This window comes from Eschrichtius robustus, chromosome 10 (assembly GCF_028021215.1).
Source record: "Eschrichtius robustus isolate mEscRob2 chromosome 10, mEscRob2.pri, whole genome shotgun sequence".
NCBI lineage: Eukaryota > Metazoa > Chordata > Mammalia > Artiodactyla > Eschrichtiidae > Eschrichtius > Eschrichtius robustus.
Genome location: NC_090833.1, coordinates 11,476,335 through 11,496,712, shown reverse-complemented (window position 1 = coordinate 11,496,712; position 20,378 = coordinate 11,476,335). Strand labels below are relative to the sequence as shown.

The window sequence follows — 20,378 nt, the reverse complement described above, 5'->3', positions numbered from 1 at the left end:
TTTGTTTTCTTATTTTTAATGCTAGATTGACATGTTGGTATCTTTGAGAAACCATTTCTAGAAATGAAAGAAACACATTATTGTGATTCTGTTCTTCTTTAACAAAAATTTTCTATTAGACAGGCTTTATTAAGAGCCACATTATCTAAACTTGCAGTAAGAGAATGAAAAGAATCTGGTTTAAGCTACCAAACCCAAAGTAACTTGAAAATTGTGTCTGTAATTTAGTAATCTTAACCTTAAAAAAATGATTTAGACTAATTCGGATTACACTTACGAGAGATACAACCTTTTAAATTTCACAAGTAAGTTGTTAGAGGTTCTTTTTTTTTAAATGCAGGATCCTTTCCAAGTCAGGATCCTACCAATGTTAATGTTTTAGTATTTAAACTAGCTAAACATTAAACAAAAGCAGATGAATAAATAATATGAACTATGAAAAGACCTTGCTTTTGCCTTTGTTGTTGTTTGTTTTTCTCTTTTAAAAAACACAGGCATTGCATATCTTTCAGGAATTAACAAAGCCTGTACTTTCAGGTTTTAAGATAGCAGGCCTACCAGATTTTAAATGAAATATTGAGTGCTACAGTGATTTAATGGTTTTAAACCATAGATGTCATTGCAGTCTGAGGGTGTCACAGACAACTTACGGAAGGAAAAAAAAAAAAAATGGGGCACAGAGAAATCACTTTGTCAGTAATTACAATCAAGAGTCCTAAAATGTGGCTCAGGCTGCTCATTACTTCTTCCTTCTGTATCAAGACCCTTATTTACATTTCAGATTACATTTTTTATGAAACAGTAAGATCTATCAGAGCTGAGAGGACTGAAATAATGAGGGAAAAACATTTTAATAAAACGTGTTGGGTCTGCATTACTTCCGTGTCAGAAAGAAAGGCTACTTCTGTAGTGATGGATCATTTATTCTGCTTCTAAACGAGAAGCAAAAAGATGAAACTGATGAACTTTTACTGCCCATTTGTCTTTAGCAGACAATTAAGACAGAGAAGATCAAAATGGATTATCATACCACACAGACAACTGGCCCAACAGTAATACATCTCTGGGACCACAGATTTGTAACTCTCTTTTATCCCTCCCCTTTCTTCTTACTTCTTTTTCCACTCTAAAGGCAGTGCTAGCTTTGTGGCTCAAGGAGAGCCAAAAGGCTGGTCATCATTATTCAGTCACAGATGTCAATCTAACCTCCCTTTTTTCTCAGTTTCTAAAGCAGTGAGCCACAATAATTTGTGACAGATTCTTTTACTGTAAGGTACAAAGAACACACAGAATAAAACATCTAGCAGCAGCAAGCGTCTCTGATCAAGTGTGCTGGTACATGGGAAATACACTATATGTAAAAACAAGCACTAGTAGTTTAAGCGAATGGGGAGAAAAACTGGGGGGGGGGGGCGGGGGGGTTGTGTGTGTGTGTAGTAATAAGTGCTATATTTTGTGGTGAATTATCTCAAATATTCCTTATGGATTGCATCATAAATGTTTTAATACTAGAAATGTTTTCTAGATTAAGTACACATTCAGCATTTAAAGCTTGTATGTAATAGAAGTATTTCTAAGAATTCCTCTATAATAGCACACCAAAGGGAAAGATAATTTGGCATAATCCAACAAATGCTAAAAAAAAAACCACATAAGATCAGAATCCAAATTACAGAAAGGTAAGTAAGAAATATGCAGGTCTCATTTCCTTTACTAATAGATCAACTCTCAAATTTCTTGGAATTTTGAGGTAACTTCTCCAAACAAAGTAGAGCTTTCATTCATCCTTCATTCTTGAGTTATATGTGGTAAAGAAGGGAAACTCTGTGTGTCAAGTTGGAAGGGATGCTAAATAAGGCAGTGACGTGCACACCCTCATAAGTCTACATCCAGCCTATGAGCACCATCCTCCAAATTTCAAAACTAAGTCACCGATCTAGACAAAGAAAACAAATGCCTATCCTAAGAGCACTTTCAAATGGCTACAAGTTATTCTTTAGATTCCTACAATAATTGAATTCCAACTTCAGTATATAAAATACTTGTAAGATCATCCATTAACTAAAGTAAAGAGAACTAAGTTCACAACACAACAATAATCAGTAAACTGGGCTCTATATGCAGTGACAGAATTGATGATAATCTATATTTCTATTTCTATCTCCTATTTCACGTGTTTGTACGTAGAGTACCTGTATATATACATACTCTACCCAAACATAAACACATATATATATACCCAAAGAACTAAACATGAAAAAATAAACACCAAATTGTCACAGTAGTTATCTCTGAGTAGTAAAATTTCGATGACTTGTATTTTCTTTCTTTTCATTCTTTCTTTTATTTTTGCTTTATTTTTATTTCCTATATTGCTTTTTGCTCATGAACATATTACCATGCAATTTTTTTAAAGTTACACCAAAAAAAAAAAAAAGATCATGGTGCTCACAAATTTTCAGATATAGCAAGAAACTATGTTTAAAGGAATAAACCCAGATGTTAACTATGTTATTTTAAGTTTTCTCCTACATAATTTTTTCTCATTGGGTAATTCAGATCATGAAACCACAAAGGTTATTTACCTAGACAACAACATTTTAAAAGAATGATTTTCTTAAGAGCTATGGCCTCAAGTCTATTCTAAGTAATACTTTAAGATCTTCCACCCTTTAAACACTGTCTAAAGAAAAAAACCATTAATAAAAAGGTCCTATAATCTTTGGATTGTGTAAATTAAATCCAAAGGGCTCAATCCCACACCAACTTAGGGTAAGATAAAAATCTAACTCTCCTATTGGAAGATGAGGCAAGGGGTAGAGTGAGAAAATTACTATTTTTGTTAAATCTCATTTTAAAGTCTTGAGATCACATGCAAAGCAATCCATACCAGTTTTCTTAGGCTCTTGTACAGTAAAATCTCATGACAGAGCATCTCATTATCCTGATTATCCATTTATATTCCTAAAGATGTATCAGATGCCTTGCCCTCTATACAGCAAGACACATTGCAAAGGTGTTACTACTACTGTACTGGATATTTATATTCCATTGTACCTAAATGTCCATCGACAGATGAATGGATAAAGAAGATGTGGCACATATATACAATGGAATATTACTCAGCCATAAAAAGAAATGAAATGGAGGTATTTGTAATGAGGTGGATGGAGTTAGAGTCTGTCATACAGAGTGAAGTAAGTCAGAAAGAGAAAAACAAATACAGTATGCTAACACATATATACGGAATCTAAGGGAAAAAAAAAAAAAAAGGCCATGAAGAACCTAGTGGCAAGACGGGAATAAAGACACAGACCTACTAGAGAATGGACTTGAGGATATGGGGAGGGGGTGGGGTGAGATGTGACAGGGTAAGAGAGTGTCATGGACATATATACACTACCAAATGTAAAATAGATAACTAGTGGGAAGCAGCCGCATAGCACAGGGAGATCAGCTCGGTGCTTTGTGACCACCTAGAGGGGTGGGATGGGGAGGGTGGGAGGGAGGGAGATGCAAGAGGGAAGAGAAATGGGAACATATTGTATATGTATAACTGATTCACTTTGTTATAAAGCAGAATTTAACACACCATTGTAAGGCAATTATACTTCAATAAAGATGTTTAAAAAAAAAAAAAAAAAAAAGGACATTTTTTTAATACACAAAATTAAATGAATGTACTTCAGAAAAATGCTTTTATTATGTACAATATCCCACATGTGAAAGGCTTTATAAAGTTGTTTTATTGTGTAATCAAGAAGGCTTTTATTTCAAAACTGCTTTAAAAAGCATACCAAATTGCATGTTTGAACTAAAAATGTAAGGTTCCCCAAAAAGCTACAAAACATTACTAATATTTCTCAAGATAGAAACTGGAATCCAGAATGTATAACCTGGATCTAATTATAAAGAGTAGAGCAGCTTTGGAACTTCAGCAGTATTTTGTGAGTAAAATAGTTCCTTCCACTCCATTCATTCCATGCTTGCAGAATGCAGGAAATTCAAGATGGCAAGACCAACTGGCCAAACAACTTTCACTACCATCATTAGAACCACTCTCACCCTAAAGACCATTCCTGCATGTGTATCTTCTCCTTCAAGGACTACCATAACACAGTTTCATAATCTATTTCCAATTCCAGGAAATGTTATAAACTTCCATCCTTACCTTTTTGTTATGCCGGTTCTTGCCTGCTTAAATAGCATAAAAAAAAAAAGTTCACAGGCAATCCAAAAAGGATTTGCTAATGAACTGCAGACTGTAGCAAAATAAAAAGTAAAATTTGTGATAGGTTTTCTTCCTTACTTTCTGTGCATTTTTCCCCTGAAGGTAACACCCCAAATCTAGCACCAATATTTTCGATCCTACTTCAATATGTTTTACTTTTTGTCTTGGGTTCCTAATTACTGTTTCTCTTCCATTCTAAAAATTCATTTATCTCTTTCAGTAAAAAGAACAGTAATAATATGTTGAACGACTCTGAAATAAATTTTGTCATGTAAAAAATTAATTACGCATTCCGAACCTGGTCACTGTAGTCCTCCGGGAATTGCCTCTGCACCTCAGGATCTGTAAATAATTGACAGATAATATTAATTGGCTTTGGATTAGTGAGCAAGCAGAGGATCACACATTAATATTTGATCAGAAGATGATAGCAGCCCTGGCAGGGGATCCAAGGGGGGCAGCTGAGGCTGCTATGTTGATGAGCACAAGGAAGGACTCGGCAAGGCACTCCCATTACCCTCCTCCAGAAATATAAAAAAGAAAAATTTTAAAGACCTGATGCTACTGTTAACTTTAGACTATTACCTAATGCAAAAAATTTTGCCAGCTGCAAATTGCCCTCGATATATTTTTCCAGAGAAAGTCAGTCTGAAACCTGCTTGACTTTTCTTATCAGAGGCCTCCTTTTCATAGTTACAGATGTGGGCTTGATAAACCACCTTAAAGGCCAGTTTCAGATATTGTGTGTGTTTGGGTGGGGCGGGGGGTGGGGTGGGGTGGGGGAGAGGGCAGAGTGGAGGGAAGGATCAGATAAGAATTCTTTCAAGGAACAAATGCAAAACTCCCTGCTTTTAAAATTAAAATATATGCTTCTCAAAATACTTATGGTCTCTTGAAAATAGATGAAGTTTTCTTCAAAAGAAAACAATACATTTTTAGCTTGTCAGAGTTAACAAAATATCATGATATGAGATACTATGTTCTAACATAATTAGACTTGCTCAGAAACTATAAAAATACATAGGTGAAGATATCTTTCATGACCATCTGTTTAAAATGGAATTAGGAAAGGGGTCACTTGATTCTTCAATCATAATTGCAAGATAATCCAATGCCATGGTCTCTAAGTCAATACAGAAGTGTACTAATTAAAAGCTATTAGCACTCCATTTGCTATTGATTAGGAAAACATTCAATCTTTTCTAATAAGAGAGAGATCTGGTTCCTCAGAGACACATTAAGAAGAGTGATCAGAATAATATCTATTTGAGAAATCATGTATCAATGCAAAAGGCTTGTGGAAAAGCACAATATTTGAAGGTCACCAACCACAGTGATCACAATATATACTACTCAGTTTTCATATCTATCTTTTAAAATACCAGTTTACTTCTCCATGAAAGTGAATCCATGTAAAAGTTAAAGCCCTCCATGCCACAAGATAAAAATGCGGTTAATTGTTCTGCAATTAAAGAATCAAAAAGGGAGAAAATAATGGGCCTATTCACAAACTACATTTAAATTTTAGAAATACCAGTTTTCAAGTCATTGAAGTCAATGGATATTATTTTTCAAAGCTCACGACTAATAACAAAAGTAGGAATATTCAAAAGGTCACACCAGATGAAGAGCTTCCCAAAATGGGTGGTGCAGAAAAGTTGAAACTATCTGTAGATTACTTCGCCTCTTGAAGTGTCTTCTGGTTGACTTTCTTTACCCTCATCTTCAAATGGAAGATGACCATTGACATGTCTAGACTGGGACTAGTAGAATTCTGGCATAATCCCCCCTGCAGTACCTTGCAGGGTTGCCCTGGTAAGTCAGAGGAAGTAGCTGTTGCTTCTCTCTGGCCTAAAGGGCTGAAAACACACAAAGACTTGGCCCTCTTGTGACAGGAGGCCAGAGGGCGCTAATGGTGGGGCATGAAAAGCACTAGGTCTAGGCGGGGAAGTGGGGGGGACCAGCAGGATGCAAAGAGACAGCGACGAGCCCAGCAAACCTCTAAAAGTGTGCTGTGGGGTTGGGGTAGAGGATCCAAAAAGAGGGCAGTGGCTGTGATTCCTAACACATATGTAAATGACTTTGTCCAGTAAAATAACTGGTATTTTAGGATTTAAAATTTGGTACTGAGACCTGCCCCCACCCCCCACAAAAATGCAGCTCTAAGTCCCTGAGGGACACAGTAAAACAGAGGCTGGAAAAGCCACAAAATAATCTAAGGCTTTTTTTTTTTTTCTTCCAGTTGTCATGTGGTTAACAATTACTCTTTACCCAGAGAACTTCACACAGAAATGACTCACATATAAATCTTTAATATCAGGTCCTCTTTCCTGCTATAGTTTGCTTCTTGGGAACCACAAAATACCAATGGAAATAAAGAGGGAATAAAACCAAAGACTATTTTTTATCACCATTTTCTGAGGGGATGAATATCAGAAAGCAAAATTTGTGGTATATTCTCCAATTTAAAAAAATGTTTCTTGCTTGTAAGTGGGAAAGGGAAGGTCTTTAAATCTCTTTAACGAGCTAAACCAACTGTTAACAAAAAACTACATTAATAATTAACTTGTCATTTTTTAAATGTATTTTATTCATATATACAACATAGAATTGAAAAAAGAGAAGGAAAATAGGTGAAAAGAAAAATCAACTTGTTTTAATACACTGAAAGTAAAGATGACCATGGAACCCCAAGATGGGGGTCATTCAAACCATATCATCCTAAACACGGCCTCAGTGGTAGGCAACATCAACTAAACACCTTCATCAACTAAATCCCTTCAACTGCCCTAAGACTACCCCTAGACTGAGATTCCCAGATTTTAACAAAATCATGTTGCAAGATAATACATGGATTATTATTTACTATGATTCAAGCATAAAGCTTTTGATTCCCTTTCTTTAAGGCCCTGAGATTTACAAAAGCAAACTTCATGGGTCTTTAACACTCTCAAAAGCAACATGAAAAAAAAAAAAGGCAATGCTTTTTAAAACCAAAGCCCAACCTATATAAAGTTCCATTCAATTAGCTCAAAGATCCAGTCTGATAGTTAACAAAACTATGAAAGCCATTTTGTAAAAATTAACACAAAAACTAAAAATAATTTGTATGAATTTTCTTAAAATGTCTATTTTGCACAGGAGGTTGAAATCATGTTTCACATTGAGTCGATCATAATGCCATAATGTCACCAAAATATCGACATTGGAAACATCTGAGTTAAAAAGGTCCAAATACAATCTGCTTTTCTCAAGCAACACAACACCCGCCTTACTAACAGTTTCAGCATGGCACATGTACAAAACCTAGCACCCTGCAGTTCAGCAAACCGCCTTTAAATTTTCTGTCTGGCAGCAATCCACTTTCGTGTCTGTATGTTTTTACAAGTACTCTATGTATTTCATTGCATCAGCTGCATTTCTTTGAGTTTTAAATGGTCTGGGAACATTTTATGAAATGTTCTATATCTTTATATGGAAAATAAAATACACTGGAAAACTGTGTAACGATCTAATATTTATATATCTATTTCTTTACCCACTATCCAATACTATAATTGCTAATGCTCCAAAACTTCTTCTCACATTCATACCCTCACTGCCAAATACAGTGTCACCAAACAGCTAACTTTCAACACAAAAATCTGCAGATGAGAGTACTACCATGGAAAAAAGTAACATAACAATTTGTTTAGGCAATTGGCAGTAAGAATAGAGTTATCAGCATATGTCAAGCTTTCTCTCTAAGAACTGTCCCTCTGACAGAAAATTAAGAACATATAGTAATGCATTACCTTTCTTTCTCAGCAACTTTCTCCAGGTTCAAGTAATAGATTCTTACAAAATTAAACATCAACTTCATCATCTCCCAGGAAAATACAATCTTTTTGTTGAAAAGTATTTAAAATATCTTGCTAGCAAGATGTATGGTATAGAAAAGTCCACACATGACTTAACCACATAAGGCTAAAAGAGACAGCTGGCTCTAGAACAAGGTTTCGCATTACGTCAATCTGACCAGCCAGTACCTTCTCCCAGCACCGCAACCATGCAAGAGGCTGACCCCACACAGACACGTGTGCACCACTTCCACTGGAGGTCACAAAAGCATTTCCATACTTAAAACAGACATTTCACAGTACAGGACCCCCAACAGCACAGTCTCATTCAGGCGCAGAACATGACCATGCTTAAAAGCCTGTGTCTTCACAACAAAAAAAACAAAAACAAAAAACAAACCCCAAAAAAACTGATCTCAGAACAAACGCCTTACTTTTTTTTTTAAAGAAAAGCTAATTTTCTTCAATCTCAATAGTCCATGTTTTCTAGTCTTTTACTATAACATACTTTTAAATCTTTAAGATATACCAGATTGCCACAGGATGTTTAATTAATAGAATAAGAGTTTGGGCAAGACTTACTGGAAAGGCACTATAAATTATTTTACACAGGATCCAAAAAACCTTGAGTCCTGCCTTAGGCTTAAAGTTTCTAGAAAACGTGGTAGACAGATCTTTTACAACAGAAATGCAAAATAATTCATAAAAGTACTGTGCTTATGTATGAGGACTCATTTGTAGATTGGTAACCAATAAGCATACACACACACAAACACACACACCTTACCAAATTATTTTCCTGTTTTTCTCTGTCACACCAATGACTGACTCCATCTGAAGGGTCAAGGCATGACACTTTAACTGATTATTGAAAAATACACTGACTTCATTTTCTGTGAAAGCTGTCAAATGTCACAGTCTTACATAACTGGAGCTCTTTTAAGAAATATAAGAGAAACTGCAAATATAGCCATTAACATGGGAATCTACACTGCTTTCACTTTTAGCATGCTAGGTATCAAGGCAGAAAACATTACATTTAATGCCTACTAAATTTATCCAGTCATTATCTCTAGGATATTTCAGTCAATAAGAGACAAAATACTGAACACATTTAAAGCTTACAATGATAAAAATCTGCCCCTTAAAAGTGAGACTTTAAAATTAGCTATAGGACTTCCCTGGTGGCACAGTGGTTAAGAATCCGCCTGCCAATGCAGGGGACACGGGTTTGAGCCCTGGTTCGGGAAAATCCCACATGCCGCGGAGTAACTAAGCCCGTGGGCCACAACTACTGAGCCTGCGCTCTAGAGCCCACAAGCCACAACTACTGAGCCCGTGTGCTGCACCTACTGAAGACCGTGCACCTAGAGCCCGTGCGCCACAACAAAGAGAATCCACCGCAATGAGAAGCCCACTCACCGCAACGAAGAGTAGCCCCTGCTCGCCACAATTAGAGAAAGCCTGCACACAGCAACAAAGACCCAACGCAGACAAAAATAAATAAATAAATGTATTAAAAAAATAAAATAAAATGGTTATGATGATAAATGTTATGACAGTAAATTTTCAAAAACTAAAAAACTTTTAAAAATAAAATTAGCTATAAACAACATAATTTCATTGTTCAGTTTCATGGAGTTTAAGATACTATCTTCCTCTCCCCATATACCATAAATGTTAATCCCAGCTGCAATCAGATTTAATTTTCCAGATGAGAAGATGGGAATATGCTGCTAACGGGTAATAGTCCATTACACTGCTCTTTCCCTAATGACATTTTCAGTTTTTATATACTAAAAATGTAGACCCTCAGAAAATAGTCCGAGAAGTTGTACATTTTGAGGACAAACTCAATCTTCCTCTACACACAACAAACTCAATCTTCCTCTAAACACAATTAAAAATAAACTTTCTTTTCATCTTCAAGAAGAAAAGTTAATCTTTTGAATAATGTAGAATTAAAGTTTCTTGACAGTATGATTGCAAACTGGACTGCACTAAACTAATAAAGAGCTTCAAGGACACCACCTATTAAATGTTATAGCTATAAAAAGTCAGCTTCACTTACTTTATATTATAAAATACTTGAACCATTAATACAATTATTCTAGTAAATTATTTCATTTATGATAGTTAAAATTCACTTATTAAAAAAATATTTTTGAAAGGAATGTTTCACATAGTAAAAAAAAAAACAAAACAAACAAAAAACACGTTTTCCTTTTCCATGACAATAAAACAAAATGGTTTATGTTGTCTTTTTTTTTTTAATTTTTTTTAAATTGAAAATAACTCATTTCAAAAAAAAATTACTGATTCCAAAATGCAGGTTTTATTCTGAAATTACAAAGGAGTATAGAATACTTCACTAATTTTTAAAAAATCATTTCAAAGTACTTTAAATGAAGTACTGCATGTACAAATGGAATTTCTTACTTTAAAAATCTATTCTAGGTATAACCTTTTTGCTATAAAACATGAAGACTGTAAGACATAAAAACTTTGAGTCATCACCAATTTTAAACCATGTTTCTATTCTAGCCTTTTCCCTCAACATTGGCATTTAAAATACATTCAAATACTACTTCACAGCAATCAGCCTGACAAACACAGGAACAGTTCACCATCTACACCTATAATGAAAATCCAAACAGCATTATTCAGTAAAGGAAAGCACAACCCACCTCAGTATGGCAAGCAATGGAACCATTCATGTGCCAGATTCCTCCTCAAACTAACATATTCTGCCTTTCAGATACATCCTGCTCTGATGTGACTATTTATGAATAAACAGCGGACACTGACCTATTGTTTTCAGTTGTTGGAGTTATGAACATAGTATAGTTACCAGTTAAGTGAATCAACAAGTACTAAATGCATCAGCTGTTCTACAAATAATGAGTCCATTGACATTACGCAGTAAAATCTAGGAAGTTTCATCTTTCTTTCTAGAGAATGCTGATAACTTTTGACCAGTAAATGCCACTACTTACTGATAATTTGAAATATTTCTCATAACCAATTTCACCTACAGGAATATACATCTGATCGTTAACCAAACCTTTGCTGCATAAACCCAAAAATCAAACCTAAGTCAAATTCCAAAGGGAGATTTTAAATGGAAAAGAGAGGGTGCGCTGGAAGGGAAAAAAAAATCAAAAGAACATGCTCACTTACACTTACCTTTTTCCCTACTGAATATATTAGTTTTCAACTTTCATTATTATTTAAGTATTTAGGGTTTCTTACATTGGTTCAAAGTTTGGAACACTAATCTGTAAAAATCTATCAAACTGCTAAATACTGATGAAGGTTTTTAATGGTTATAATCTCAGGCTTCCATTTAATTTCTCTATGAGTTAAGATTAGTTTTACTCCACCTTTTTGAATAAGTACCGTAAGTATAAAATTTTTATTCCAATATGAATAATTACTTCAGACTTAACCTGAATGACAGCTGTGCCCTTTATGTACTACAAAAGTGATATCACTGCATATGGTCTTCATTAATAGATATATCACATTTGTCAAATTTGGTGAAAAGAGATAATTACCTACTCAAATACAACTCTTGACTGAGTACCCACTATGTGCCAGGCACTGTAATAGGCATTTTACATAAAATATCTGATTTTATCTTCATGACAAACCTATGATATTGGGACTATCACAATCAATTTTATCATAGTTAAAGAAAGCAATAGGTTATCACTAGTCCAAAGTTAGAAAGTTAGTATTTATACACAGCACGAATACTCTGATGTGACTGGCCCAGTTGATGAATAAGCCATAGTCTTTGCTCTCCGGGAGTTTACAATCTAACTCTAATAGAGAATACAAAGAATTAAACAAGCAATCATCACAGGGCCTGGTGGGGATTAGCAGAGGGGCACTGAGCCTAGTCCTGGCCAAGACAGAAAAAGCTTCAGGGAAGAAGTGGCAGAGCCAGGTGTAGAGTCCAGGACTACACCAGGGTTCATGTCATACCACCACACGCCCCTTCTGAACAGCCTAGGGGACAGTGAATAAGTATTTTGTGAGTCCAGGGCCCATGTTTTACTTAGCTTTGTCTCCTACAAAATGTCTTGCCGATTATATATACCCAACAGATACGCTGGCATAATAGAATAAATAAAATAGAATAAAATAAACTCATTAAATACCCTGTCTCTCCAAATGGATGAAAGGCCAATTTCAAAACATCCAATTGAAAAGAAGCCTTTGAATGCTACAGGCTTCCTAAAGATACATTGGCTTATAGTAGGCGCACAATAAATATTAGTTGTTATTATATTATTAACCCCAGTGGAGAAATAAGCAAGCACTATAAATTAGATGGCTACAGATGTATAGGTGTGCCTCAAACTGGAAATACATGTGTTCCTGAAATAAACTTTTATAAGCCCAATTAAAAATTTCCCATGGCCTGCTATTATTTACTTAGAAATGTTATAACTTTATCAGAAACTGATTTTCTCTCCATCATCAGTGGTTCAAAAATCCTTTAGATACAGTTTATTTGCCTCCTGGCATCTGTTTGCTAATGATGTGTAAACATCAAACGCACTAGGGACTCTCCCAGACTTACCGAAACCCTGAGGTGAATCTTTGTATACATTGAAGGACCTTTCTGCTAATTCCTTTGCTTTCTAAGCTTGCATTCTGGATTTCAGAAACAGAGTTTCATTAAAGATTTTTGCAGTAATAATTATAATGCTATCAGCTACCACTTACTGAATGCCTAGGTATACCAGTCGTTGCCAAAGGTAGTTTATCATCTTATTTAATCCTAACAACAACTCCACCAGGTAAGTAGATGTATCCTTATTTTATAAATAAGAAAAGTGAGGCTCACTAAGAACAAATTCAGAGTTAAGTAACAGAGCTGGGATTCAGCCTAGAATTATCAGACTCCTAAGAATCCAACACTGGTTTTCCTTTTCGGCTTTATTTATTTATGTCCTCCTGTTGATCTGTCTTCTAGTCATTATTGTGACTCAACAATAAGAATACATCTGGACAAATAACTAAAACATGTTGTCATGAAACAGGCCTAACACATTATGAATGAGAGCTTTCCAATTTCTCTATTTAAGTTTCTTTGCCAAGTTCAGGATATAAATAAAATGACTCCAAAGTAACTAGCATTCAATTCAACTAGTAAATACAGTATTTCAAAGATAAATTCATACTAAAAAACTTAGAGTATTTTGAAAGCTAGAGGTTATCCTTGTATCATCTATGAAAAAAGTCATTGGCTAAACAGAATGAATAAGAACACAGAAAAAATGTTCTCCTATGTAAGAAAATGCGTTTCCAAGTACCTCTAAACCACATTGAGAACTAAGGCCAAACTAGTACATACTGTATAGATAAAGCTGACACGCCAGCAAGGGAAACATACTATGCCCGTCAACCAGAAGACTCTTATACCAAAATTCCACCTCTCTTCCCCGGAGAAACAAGCCATTGTTGCCTAGTTGTTATCTGTATCATTAGAGAAGCAGTACCTACATCCTTTATCACTTTTGTGTGTGTGCATGGTAAAATATACATAACATAAAATTTGCCATTTTAACCATTAAGAGTATATTTCAGGGACTTCCCTGGTGGCGCAGTGGTTAAGAATCCGCCTGCCAATGCAGGGAAACGGGTTCAATCCCTGGTCCGGGAAGATCCCACATGCCGCGGAGCAACTAAGCCCACGTGACCGCGCTCTAGAGCCCATGCTCCGCAACAAGAGAAGCCACCGCTCGCTGCAACTAGAGAAAGACCGTGCGCAGCAACGAAGCCCAACACAGCCAAAAATAAACAAACAAATAAATAGAGTACACTTCAGTGGCATTAAGCATATTCACATTATTGTACAACCATCACCACCATCCATTTCCAAAACTTTTTCATCTTCCCCAGCTGAAACTCTGAACCCATTAAAAAACTCCCCATTGTTCCCTCTCTCCCCCCAGCCCCTGGTAACCACCATGCTTCTTTCTGCCTCCATGAATTTAACTACTTGAAGTACATCATGTTAGTGGAGTCATACAATATTTGTCCTTTTGTGACTGGCTTATTTCACTTGGCAGAATGTCTTCAAGGCTCATCCATGTTGTAGAATGTGTCAGAATTTCCCTTCTTTTTAAGGCTGAATAATATTCCATTGTATGTACATGTCACATCTTGTTTATCCATTCATCTATCTATGGACATGAGTTTCTTCTATCTTCTTGCTATTGTGAATAATGTTACTATGAACATGGGTATAAAGATATTTGTTCGAGTTCCTGCGTTTACTTCTTTTGGATATTTATCCAGATGTGGAAGTGCTGGATCAGATGGCAATTCTACATTTAATTCTTTTGAGGACCTATATCACTTCTGATATGTTTTAATACCTTTATGTTATTAAAAAGCTAGAATCCTTAGCCTGGCCATTAAAACCAACCCACCCCATTTCATCTCTATTTCTTAAAAATAAATCCCCAAATCTGGACTGCCTGATCAATTCACTTTCCCACAAAACTTGACATGCTTTGCTCATCTTTCTCCTCTTTTCACATCTAAATCAGATGCTTCCAAAACATGCTATTAGGCATCAGAATTTATAAATGTGGCCAAATATATGTTCTTAAATGAATTAACATTCAATCACCCTAGTACTTAAAAAAAATTAAAAAAACAAGGAACCATGTCCTCCGTCAAAAGTGCAATGAATTTTACATGTAGCTGGTAAAGGAACAGCAAAGCTGGCACATTCACTTACACTGCTCCCCGACTCAAGAAGCTCCTTTACTTGCTTTCTAGCAGTCATGCTCAGCTGGCAGCAAAATTCTCAACCTCTTCTAAGTTCCCTTCACATTATCACATTCTTACTGTGGCCAAAAGCTGGCTTCCTCTGCAGCCCTCTCAAGTGGTGAAACGTTTCCTCTCCACCCCTCCTCAGACTGGCCTGGAGGTGGGGTAGGTGGCCCCTGCTCCTTGCTGACACTTCCAGAACTTTCTCCCTCATTTTCCAAAACCCCAGATTTCAGCCTCAAGTCACCAGACTACACCCCCCTCCCCACTCTGCTGTCATCTACTGATCCCAGGGTCACTCCTCATTCCTTGACTCTTATGGATCCTGGTGCATTGCCCCTCACTCTACCACTACTCCCACCACAATCCTACCGATTTTACTACATATTCACATAGATGATCTTTCTAAATCCTAGAATTCTTGATTCCTTGGCCTCCTCCCCACCAAGGAACTTGCCCTCTACCCAATCTCAGCTACTCACTACCATGGTCATACCCAAACTCTACAGTTACCAATAACTGAAACCCCCTCAATAATCACAATTTCAAGTACCTCAGTCTCCAACCATGACCTACCTCCTTTCCTTCTAGTTCATTCCCTATAGCATCCCAACTTCATTCTTCAATCCCACAGAGACATTCACTCTATCAATCTTTTCTCTGCCCTTCATCCACCTCGGGTCTACACTATCCTCCTTACCTAGCTTAAATTCTATTTTGTAACTGTTCCTTTACATACATCCTTGACTCCTTCATGCCTCTCTTACTTTGTCGTCCTCCCTTGGCAAAACCACGATCCTTGTTAAATCCAGCTATCTACCTGCACCCCTGTGCCTGACTGTGGCTGAAGAAAACCACACAACTGTGCTGACTAATCCAACTTTAAATCTGGATTACTCACTGTAAGTGAGCTTTAATGCAACTTAGTAATTATACCACATTTTCCTTAAGTCATTATTCTCTCACTCTCCTTAGTGACTATTTCATACTTTCTCCTCTCCCATCAAACCTCCAACTTTCCCCAACCTCAACTGCCACCATTTATCTTATTTGCCCCTTCACTGAGAAAACTGAGCAATCAGAAGAGAGCTCTCACAAGCTTCCTCCACCACTCTACCACTTATTATCTCTGACCCCACAGACTCTGCCTTCATCCCATTACCATGAAGAACCATTCATGCCCCTTGCAAAGGCCCCTCCTCCACTTGTGAACTAGGATCCCATCTCCTCTCAGCAACTCAGTCATTGCTCTACCAATTCTCTTGTTCTATTGATTTTACCTCTCTGCTAGATCTTTCCCATCAGCATGCACACAAACTGTTATTTCTACAAATATTTTTTAAAAGGTCAAGCCCTCCTCCCCACCATGGCTACCACTCCATTTCTCTCATTCTCTTTAAAACTATATTCCTCAAAACAGTATCTATACTCTCTGTCACCAATTCCTGTCCTCCTACTCTCTGGAACCCATACCAACCAAGCTTCCAACTCCCCACTTCTCTGAAACGACTCACATACCAATGACCTTCTTACTGTTGACATCAACTATTAATCCTCAGTCCTCATCTTACTTGACCTTTAGCACCATTGACACCCTTGATTGCTTCCCCTCCTTGAACCATTTTTTTTTTTTTTTTTTAAATTTTTGGCTGTGTTGGGTCTTCCTTTCCGTGCGAGGGCTTTCTCTAGTTGCGGCAAGCGTGGGCCACTCTTCATCGCAGTGCGCGGGCCTCTCATTATCGCGGCCTCTCTTGTTGCGGAGCACAAGCTCCAGACGCGCAGGCTCAGCAATTGTGGCTCACGGGCCCAGCCACTCCGCGGCATGTGGGATCTTCCCAGACCAGGGCTCGAACCCATGTCCCCTGCATTGGCAGGCAGATTCTCAACCACTGCACCACCAGGGAAGCCCCATTTTCATTTATTTATTTATTTATTTATTTTTGGCTGCGTTGGGTCTTCATTGCTGCGCGTGGGCTTTCTCTAGTTGTGGCAAGCAAGGGCTACTCTTCGTTGTGGTGCGCAGGCTTCTCATTGTGGTGGCTTCTCTTGTCGCGGAGCACGGGTTCTAGGCGTGCAGGTTTCAGTAGTTGTGGCACGCGGGCTCAGTAGTTGTGGCTCGCGGGCTCTAGAGCACAGGCTCAGTAGTTGTGGCGCACGGGCTTAGTTGCTCCGCGGCATGTGGGATCTTCCCGGACCAGGGCTCGAACCCGTGTCCCCCGCATTGGCAGGAGGATTGAACCACTTTCTTCATGTGGCTTCCAGAGCATCCCACTTCCCTATCTCACTGCTGCTCCTTGGGCTTCTCGTTGACCTCTTCCTATTGAAGAGCCCCAGAGTTTAGTCCTTGGACTTCTTCACTTTTTCTTCTTGATGTCCTCCTTTGCTGGTCTCTTTCAGTTTCATCACTTCAAATACAAATATGCACTGTCAACTTTATATTTCTCCAGCTCAGACCTCTCAACTCCAGATTCATTTAACTGTCTACTCAACACCTTCACTCAGATGTCTAACAGACATCTCAAATTTAACATGTCCATAACTGAACTCCTGATCTTTCCCTCACATTCAGATCCAATCTGTCAGCCAATCCTGTCAACTAAACCTTCAAAATATATTCAAATTCTGACCATTTCTCTTTACCTCCTCCACTACCACTCTGGTTTAAGTCACCATCATTTCCCTCTTGGATTACCACAACAGTCTCCTGAAAGGTTTCCCTGCTTCTGCTTCTGATTCCTTATAGACTCTTCTCGAAACAGCAGCCACAGTAATTCTGTTAAACTTAAGCCAGGTTCTCTTATGTCTTCCCTTCACCAGCAATTCTCTGACCTCACTTCCTCATACTCTCCCCTCCTAATTCTGTTCCAGCCAGGCTGGTCTATGTGTTGTCCTCAAACATGCAAGCCATGCTTCCACTTCACGACCTTTGCCCTTGCCATTCACTCTGTCAGATAAACATCAAGGAATGAGGCATGTCCTATAAGTCTTCATTCACAAGTTACTTTCCCAGTGTGGTCTTCCCCAATCACCTTATTTAAAATTATAATTTTTCCCTACCCCCGCCATGCCATAGTCTCTTTTCCTGAGTTATTTTTCTCCTTAGCACATTTTACCACCCAACATACTATATACTTTCTTATTATGTTTTGCCTTACTTCTGTGTATGATTTAAAAGGAAAGGGATTTTTGCCTTTTTTGTTCACTACTCTATCCCCAGAACCTGGAATAGAGCCTAGCAAATAAATACTGAATGAATGAAAGAGGGAATGAAGGAAGGGAACAAAAATTCAACTACTCCTTCTGGCAAATAATTTGGTAATGTATCTCCAAAGCATGTGTGTGTGTATATATATACATAATGTATTATTTACATCATATATGTTCTATATATTATATATATGTTATTATTACATTATGTTACTGTTACTATTATTACTACTACTTTTACATTACTATTTTGACACCTCTTATAATCTCCCTCTATGGGCCCTCCAGTATTAGAGAGGCTGTTGGGCTAAAAACTATTTCTTACAGGAGCCTGCAACTAGGATACCAGGTGTGAATCAGGTTCTGCCCATCACATCCACCTGGTGAGACTTGAAATCAGCACAGGCAAGTGGGGAGCCAGGAGGTAACATGAAGAATCTACTTTTCTGATGCAGAACTAGCAGGAATGGCATGATGGCTCTGGAGGCACAACCCTGATGGAGACTTCCTGAGCCCAGAGGGCAAAGGTGGGAATATCCTGGGGCTGACATTTGGGATGACAGCTTCCAGATTCCCCCAGCTTCCTGACGTGGCAGAGGTAGTAGTTCTCTTGGTGTGTTACTTCTGTAGTGTTCCTCTGCAAGTTATTCCTGGAGATTCAGCCTAAAGCCTGTTCTTCCACCCTTTCCAATTATTCTGTAAGACAGAATTCTCTGTATTCAATCCTTTTTCTGATAGAGTAGTTTCTCTTATCTTCAACTGGACTTTGACTGATACACATCTCGTGCATACCTCTGTCCTGTATTTATCACACTGGACTGTAATCGTCCATTTACTACTGACCTTCCCTACCTAACCCTAGCTTTCTTGATGGAACCACTTTTAACTATCTTTGAATCCTCTATACCTAGAACAATATCTGACTCACAGCACACAGTCATTTTTTTAGTAAGCTTTTAGACAATTGCAATAGCCATTATAACATGAGAAAGATTTGGCATGAATATTAAAGTGCTGGACTGGGAATCAGCAGGCCTAGATTCTGCCACTATGTGATCATTAATAAGTCTCTGAACCTGAATTCTCTCAAATACAAACTGAAATTTTTTACTAAATGATGTTTCTTGACTCTCAAATTCTATGATTCTATGATCTAAAATCCTTAGACAACTCATTGCTTTGGTAAGACATCCATGTCTTTAAGTAACCTTTAAAGCAGAGTGGCCCTGAGGAAAGCACTTCTTTCTGGTTTTCCCTGTGGCCAACCACCCTACAGAGTAAATAAGACTCTCACAAGGGACAGAAAACAATTCTAAAGTCCTTTCAATGAAGCAAAATTCTAAATTTAAGCAGCACGGTTACTTAAATATCGTTCTACTTATGATTTTTAAATTAAGGATTTAGGAAGTCTGAACACTATAAAATACATATTCCCCGTTAAGGAGCAATTAACTCAATAATTATCCTAAACCAGACCTACACATTTGACATAACAATGAGAATTTTGAAGACTCCACTCATCTTCTCTGCCTGGCTCCACAACCTTGCTTCCATGGTTTCACTTCATAAAGTGGAGGGGTTTCCTCTCTCTTGCCATTACTATGAAACTTGCATTCTGTAAAGGCCCAGCCTCCATTTCAAGAACCAATAAAACCTTGTAGAAGATAACAGGATTCTTGGTTTGGAGTAATTCTATGATACCTCTCCTCCGCAACTTGCATTTCCACAGTCGTCTTATAAACACCATCACCTGTGTGCTTTCATGTTACGAGGCATTTCTTCCTGGGTTGAATTCATCAAGGTTCCCCTAGCTTCTGGGCTCTACAATCACGCTAAGGGCATGGCTCAGTGGAGCCAGGTGAGGAACCAGGGCTTGATAAGCAGGGCATACAGGATGTGTGGGTTGTTGGAGGTCGGGGGTAGAAGGGCAGTTAAGTGGGCAGCAGAGACTGGTACACAAGGGGAAGGGGAGGGAAGAAAAACAATCCAAACCCCACGGTGCCTAAAGCTAACCATTGTCAAAGTTTCAGTAACTTTTTCCAGCTCTTCTCCAAGCCCGAATAAACTAGGATTCTCTCAGAGAACTAGCCTGTGCTCAGGGTGCACTGAGACAAAGGTATAGCAGCAAAAGCTGTCATCTTATTGCCTCTCAAAGACTTCCTCACACAGTCCCTCACACAGATACCTTTGAATAAACAAACAACTCATCCCTGAAAATAGGAATGAGGCTTTGTCTGGGTTGGTTCTTCCCAGCTGCAGTCTGTGGGTTACTGAATTCACAGGATGCAGCAAACACAGATTGGAGA

General features: G+C 37.8%; 1 protein-coding gene across 6 annotated transcripts in view; it reads right to left on the bottom strand.

The window, feature by feature from the left end:
• DENND1A (DENN domain containing 1A) overlaps positions 1-20,378 on the bottom strand; it is a 535,812-nt gene that overhangs the window by 387,013 nt on the left and 128,421 nt on the right. For 5 of the 6 annotated variants that reach the window (XM_068552005.1, XM_068552010.1, XM_068552006.1 and 2 more), the window contains exon 3: positions 4,530-4,573. The exons of the other annotated variant lie outside the window; for it this stretch is intronic. In XM_068552005.1, the coding sequence (XP_068408106.1) occupies positions 4,530-4,573 (44 nt within the window). The remainder of the gene's footprint in view (positions 1-4,529; positions 4,574-20,378) is intronic. 6 annotated transcript variants of the gene reach the window in all.